The sequence below is a fragment of the Abrus precatorius genome, unplaced genomic scaffold (assembly GCF_003935025.1).
Source record: "Abrus precatorius isolate BTA unplaced genomic scaffold, Abrus_2018 Scaffold8, whole genome shotgun sequence".
In the NCBI taxonomy this organism is placed as follows: domain Eukaryota; kingdom Viridiplantae; phylum Streptophyta; class Magnoliopsida; order Fabales; family Fabaceae; genus Abrus; species Abrus precatorius.
The window spans coordinates 19,339,878-19,346,912 of NW_020874428.1; the positions used below are offsets into that span (position 1 = coordinate 19,339,878).

General features: G+C 30.2%; 1 protein-coding gene across 1 annotated transcript; it reads left to right on the top strand.

Annotated features, from left to right (window-relative positions):
* The first annotated feature begins 2,314 nt into the window (after window positions 1-2,314).
* LOC113847815 lies at window positions 2,315-5,555 on the top strand. Its single transcript, XM_027477105.1, has 5 exons — window positions 2,315-2,513; window positions 2,673-2,699; window positions 3,129-3,251; window positions 4,012-4,261; window positions 4,609-5,555. Exons 1-5 carry the CDS (start codon window positions 2,455-2,457, stop codon window positions 5,419-5,421), a joined length of 1,272 nt encoding a protein of 423 aa, XP_027332906.1. The 5' UTR covers window positions 2,315-2,454; the 3' UTR covers window positions 5,422-5,555.
* Window positions 5,556-7,035: the final 1,480 nt, after the last annotated feature.

Genomic DNA, 7,035 nt, shown 5'->3' on the forward strand with positions numbered 1-7,035 from the left:
TTAAGATAATTGTTACACATAACTATAGTTATGTTAGATTAGGAAGTGAATTAGAGTGTTAATTGTTGTATGTAAGCGAATTTCCCAGGAATTATTTCGATTTTTATTTTCTTATGATAGTTTAGTGTTTGTATAAGTTTTTGGATGTGATAATTTTCCTTCTTTAGGTGCTTATTGTTCATCTTTTTCTTATCTTTAAAAGACATTTGGATGGAATAAATTTGAATTTTGAAGGAGATTGTATAGGCATTAGCACGCGCAATTTATGTCTGCGTATGCTGGAAGCAGTAAATCCAAAGCGTGTGCCTAATTTAAACGTTGTGACCTTTGAATTTTATATTTTTTATTGCTTTCACTGTCTAGAAACACGCTAGAGAGAACATAGCCAAAATAGCAATGACGAGACACTATGAATAAAATAACTTTAATCAAAACTTAAAACTATTTGAAGTCAAAAACTACTTCTTTATTATAAAAATATCTTTTATGAAAATAGGGTTTGTGAATATTCGAAGTTAAGGCATCGAGTTATGGAATTCGTTAAAGTTCAAATAGAAATTATTTTTATTTTATCTATTGATTTTTTTATTTTTCTTTTTGTTTATGATAAGTAACTAAACCCTCTGGTTGAAGAGGATAAATCTGAATTCAATTCTCACTTTCTTGTTTCATTAATTTTGATTTCTGTTTTTATCTTTCAATTAAGCAATTTTTCATGTTGTTCATTTTTTTCATTGGTCACCTAAGCATTAGCATTATATTTGATTGCGGAATCAAAGAATGTGTAATTGACTTGGATATTAGGGTAAACAATTAAGATCTTATGAATGACACTTTAAACTGTGGGATCCTATAAATTTGTGTCTTTAATGTTTGTTTGGATTAAAAATATTTAAGGACTTAAGATATTTTACTTGAAATAAAGGATTGAATGTTAAAAAATTAATTTTAACATAAGAGAGAAAATTTGATCTTCATCAATGAAAAGTGGGGAAAAAATATAAAATTGAAAAATTTTAGACACATAAAAATATTTGTTGTCAGAGATGTTGGATTTTATTAGTAGGAATCTTTTGAACATTCATGTCTCTTTCAATACATTCTGATATTTCTTAAGAACTGGTCAGTTTATTGGTACAAAATATTTGTAACATTTTTTATTTATCTACTTTAATTTACTTTATTTTTTTATAAAAAAAATATACTTCTCTCCGTATAATGTTAATAATCACGATACATTTTCTTGAATCATTATGAAATTATTTAAATATTATAATTATTTAACTTTTCTTAGATTAAAATAATATTTAAAACAAACACAAGTTTAACTTATTACATTTCAAAACATTATAATAGTTTTTGTTTAAATATCATTTTCGTTCCTCTAAAATTTATCAATTTTGTTTTTGTCTCTTATAATTTTTTTCCCTTTTCATCCCTTAGTTTTTATAAATAAATACCATTAAATTAGTGTTTGTTAAGTATGACGTGGCAAAGGGAGTTCATTAGTCACCTTTATACATATGCTTTTTGTCCCTTCAAAATTTCTCAATTCTGTTTACGGTCCCTTATAATTTTTATTTACCTTTTCAGCCCTCAGCCCCACCGTTCAGGCGTCCTCCTTGGCCCAAGTCCACCGCTCGCCACTGACGCTCCTCTCGTATCCTTCGTCGATCCCGCCTCCTACAACTCCTCCACCACCAGTGGTTCCTTTCACGATCTCTCTTCCTTCATCCTTCGCTTCTCTTCCAACTTTCAGCACCAATGGCCGTCGGAGCCGCTGGTGGTGGTTGGTGGTGAAGGAGTCGTAAGAGGTGGAAGTTACTTGGACGAGTTCGACAAAGGAGACGGGAAGAGCGTCGGTGGCGAGTACAATGGCGGAGAGGACTAAAACGAAAATATATGCTTAATCAGGATGCTTTATTTTTGTTTATAATATTTTTTTATAAAATATATTATGAATAAACATATTTTATATAAAAATTTATTAAATATAAGTGATAATAATGCATCACTGGCATAAATAAGATATTATTTTTAATTTTTTATAAAAAATAAAATAAAATATTTTTTGTTTTTATTATAAAAAATAAATGATAAATTTAAAATATATTAATTATTAAATGTTTTTATACCTTTTTTTATTAATAACATCAAATATATAAATTATTAATTATATTTTTTTCATGATAATTTATTCTTTTATTTCTTACAGGAGTTAGTATATGCCAAAATTTGTTGATACGTCTCAAATCTTACCCCGTAAGTTTCGACTTTCAATTATTAGTACGACTCAATTATTTATTGAAGAGACACAAGGAAGGAGTCAATCATCACATTGACTTTTGGTCTTCTCCCTCCGCACAACGGGAGTAGTTTGTATGTACTTTCTTCAGCCTAAAACTCTTTGGAATTGTGTTGAGAAAGAAAAGAGAAAAAGCTGAGACTGAAGGAATGGGTTGGGAAGAAGCTCTCTCTACTCTCTTAACCAAATCATTCACCGTCGTTGCCTGGTACTCTACACCAACTCTCTTTTTGTTTTTTTTCCTCTATCTGTTATTTGAAAATTTAGTCACAGTTAAATAAATTTAAACGTTCGATGAGATTTTTAGCGGGGTAGCATTCTCTAACTTGATGTCTGCATTTTTTATTTTTTATTTTTTGACATACAGGCCTCCATTTAGCTTGCTTTGTTCCTTGTAAGTATTTAATCACGTTTCCTCTTCTTCTTTTTTCATTAAAAAATAATATTAGCTGTTTTTTTTTTTTAATAATACAAGAATATTGTGAATTGCGAACCTTCAGTTTATCGTCACCGTTGTTGTTGTTATTATTGTTAAGAGTAAATCCACAAATATATGCTTGGAAGTGACACTTTGTTTACCTTTGATCTTTGAAAGTTTTGTTTTGTACAAATTAGTATTCAGATGTGTTAATTTGCTTACATTTTAGTTTTTTTGGGAAATAGTTTGCCCCCTAGTACGTACACTTTAGTCTCTAAATATGTTAGTTTTGCTTACATTTTTGTGAGAGGATGATGTGAGTAAGTTAACACATTTGGGAATCAAAGATAAAAAAGATGTTACTTCAAGGATCAAATTATAGATTATTATTATTATTATTTGCAGGTGTGTTTCTGTTCGGGCAATGGAGAGTGACTCCCATTCCAGCAACCAGCATTGCCTTGCTTTTTGGGTTCTGTTTTCCATGTCTATGATTATGGAATGGGAACTTCCAGCGTTATTTAACTGGTAAGTTAGAATTTAATTGATAATTTGAGTTTGAGTAGGTACTCATTTTTGTACCCAAAGATACAAGTATCCTTAGTCATGGAACTCATTTAAAGTTGATGCATATTGTGATAATTTTACTATGAAATTTGGCATCTTCAATCTTTGAACTCATAATTCAAGTCAGTTGTTGCTACTTAATCGCTGTGAGTTTGACTGTTGTCTTGATCACTGAAATGATGCCATTCTGATATGGTACTATATAGGATTGCTAATTTGTTTAACATCTCTATTTTATTTTCTAGATTTTTCTGTTTTGTCGGAACATAAACATTTACCAACTGTGTTACTGGTACCTTGTCTCCAATCTGCAGATGTGATTCCTTTGACAAAATTCCATTTTAGATGAAGTACTACTACTTCTGAGATGGTACTGACTCTGTATAACTTGCATGTTGGTTTACTTTGTTGTTTCTTTTGAGCTTTTTATGATCTATTTCTGTGTTCATCTTACTTGAAAGCATTTCTAGGAATAAAGTTAAGAGTCTGAGTGAGCATGTGTATTGGTAGAAACTAGAAAACAATTTCAAAAGGAAATTTTCAAAATAATGTCTCAAAAGTGGCAGGGTTAGGAAAGAAAAAATTGTCTACTACCATTTCATCCTCTTATCATTGTCTGCAGCTTGGAACCGATCATCACTTTTGCTCGTGTTTGAAAATCCTTTATCTTTTGGTTTTCTGCCACCATTTCTTCTCATTTTTTATTTGGTTGTTGTTACAGGATCCCATGGTGGCCTCATGTGAAATCCTTTGCAACAATCTTGCTGTTAATACCTTATTTTGGTGCTGCACCATCTATCTATAAGTTCTTAATTAAGCACTACTGCACTTGGAACCTATATACGAGGACATTGAACATCTTCAGTCAGAATAGCACACTCTTTGAATTAGATGAGGATAGCAAACTTCTTGACGTCTCTGACCAAACAAAAACATGTAAGGTACAGGAGAAGAAACTTGTAGAATATCAGGTATTGTTTTCAAGTTTTTGCCCCAGTTTTTTCATGCACCATTGCATCACCAACAACCCGTTTGATGATGTTAAGGTTTTAGCTTATTCGTTTGGTAGTTTTGATTTCTCAGTTTATCCATTTACTCAAAATATACAAGTGTCTTGCTAAATGTTAGAAAATGTGCTATTTATGGTGATTTTTCACTTGAATGGTATTGCAAATTTGTTTAGATGTAATATGGTAACCACCACCTAAAAGGAGATGGTGACTTCCCATTCATTCCAAGCCAGATTTTCATTTACTCTATCTCTTTTGTGTCATTGTGATATCAGTATAGACTTGTTTCTAAACATTTGTTACTTCAGGGGAGAGATGATCTTGCTGGTTGTGACAAGACAGAAAGCAGTTATACAAAGCTAACTGGTAAAAACCAAGTCCAGAAGGAATGGAGCTGTGCTTTATGTCAGATTAGTACTACCAGTGAAAATTGCCTAACGGTACACCTTAAAGGAAAGAAACACAAGACTAAGGAAAAAGAGCTTAGAGTTGAGTTTCATGTACCAAATAGCACTTACCTGTTATCCTCTACTCAGAAAAGAATCAAACGAATGGTTCTACTAAGTAATCTCAACCAAATTGCAAACATTCTGAATCCAGTTTCCAGATCCATAAGATGGTGTGGATGGACAAAGCCAGAGTTTGGATGGACAAAATTAAATACTGATGGTTCTATACAAAGAGAAACTGCTAGTTTTGGTGGGCTGCTTCGTGATTACAGGGGCAAACCAATCTGTGCTTTTGTCTCTAAAGTTCCTCAAGGAGATATTTTCTTGGTTGAGCTGTGGGCCATATGGAGAGGCCTTGTTCTTTCCTTAGGTCTTGGGATTAAAGCAATATGGGTGGAATCAGACTCCATGAGTGTTGTGAAGACAGTCAATAGAAAACAACCTTCTTGTCCAAAAGCTGATAGCTGTTTGAAACAAATCTGGAAACTATTAAAGAAGTTTGATGAATATCAGATTTCTCACTCCTGGCGTGAAACAAATAGAGCAGCAGATCATCTTACTAAGATGGTTCTTTGGGGAAATGATGTGGTTTTGTGGCCAGTTGATTTTCCACCTAGCCTTTGCAATATCATTAATGATGATGCCAAGGGAAAGAAATATCTTAGACGATAACATCTGACTCTCGAGCTTTGTTCATATTTCCATCTGAATGAGATTGTGGGAGAGAAGTACGAATAGAAAAGAACTAAATAACAGATCTGTAACTGGAAATGTTGTAGCTTTCATTTGGAGGTCAGTTGACTGTTGTAGACCACAAAATTCAAGATGGATGTAGAGAGTTTCTGTTTTTTTTTTACCAGCAATTGATTTTATTTACATTGGAGATGGAAAAAAAATTCTAGTATTTTCCTGCTTAATGATATTATTAAAATCTCACATTAGCTAAGTATGTCGCTAAAGTATCCCTTATAATGACTTGGCAATTCATCCTATTTTTTTATTTTTTCTTAAGTCAATTCACTAATTTATTTTTTTAAATTAATTATACATCAATTATATTTCAATTTAATATATATAACTATACATTAAGAAAGTTTAAAAACAAACATAAGAACCAAATCATTTTATTTTAGCAACCAATGAGTAGGTGATTCAAGTCAGAGTATATGTTTGATTTCTTTTAGGTAAGATCTCAAGTTTATACCTTGTATATGAAAAGAAAAAGTAAAGAATTCTCTATAAGAGCCGGTTTAGCAGTAATGTGAATATTTTATGTTCAAATAAGATTGCCTAGATGATACCTATAGTCTACATTAAAAAAATGATTTTTAATAAAATATATAATTTTGACTTTATTGTTTAACTATTATAATTATTAGTTTGTATTTTTAATAAGTAGGTAACGTATTTAGTGAAAGACTAAGAGATTAGAAATATTAATTTTGATTATATAATAATACATAGATGATAAAGATTATTTTAGTCAAATTTAATTTTAACCATTTATTTTTTCTCTCAATATATTTTTGCTACTTTTTTTTTATTTGATTTAACTCGAGTCTGACTCAAGTCTTGCACCTAAATATATTGGGTGAGTCTATTACTGAAAATTTTTCGCATACATAAAAATTTGAACTCAAGACTTTTCTTAAGTAATATCTAGCCACTTGTTACTCTGTTAGTACTTATACATTTTTTATATATATATTCTTTTTTCTTTTCATTTTTTTTCACGTAAGATGACGCTTCTTTATAAATATTATTTGAATTGTAATGCTACATAGATGTGGTGGGATAAAAAAGTTATATTAGATCATCTTTATTGACTCTCTTTCTTGTTGGATCCAAATTGCTAGATATTTTTATTATTTTGTGACAGAAAACAAAAAGCAAACAATTAAAAAAAAAAAAACTAACCAGAATTAAGAAAAGGAAAGAAAGAAATATAAAAGTTCATTTTCAAAAACATACAAAAAAAAAAGAAATTTTTGAAACATAAAAAAAAGTTATATATTCATTCATTTATACGAATAAAAAAATTATTAAAAATATTATAATTATTAAAACTCAACAAAGATCCGCTATTGCTTTCACGAATTTGACTGACTCGTTTTAAGTTCTAACACTTCCATTTTCCAAGACTCTTTATATACATACATTATTCTTTTCTATTCATTTAAAGTAGAAAAAAGCTTCTTTTTATATTTTTAATCTATCTATACGTTGGGGCTTAGTTTATTTCAAGAAAAATAACTAAGGAACTAATAAGCAAGAGAAAATTGGAGT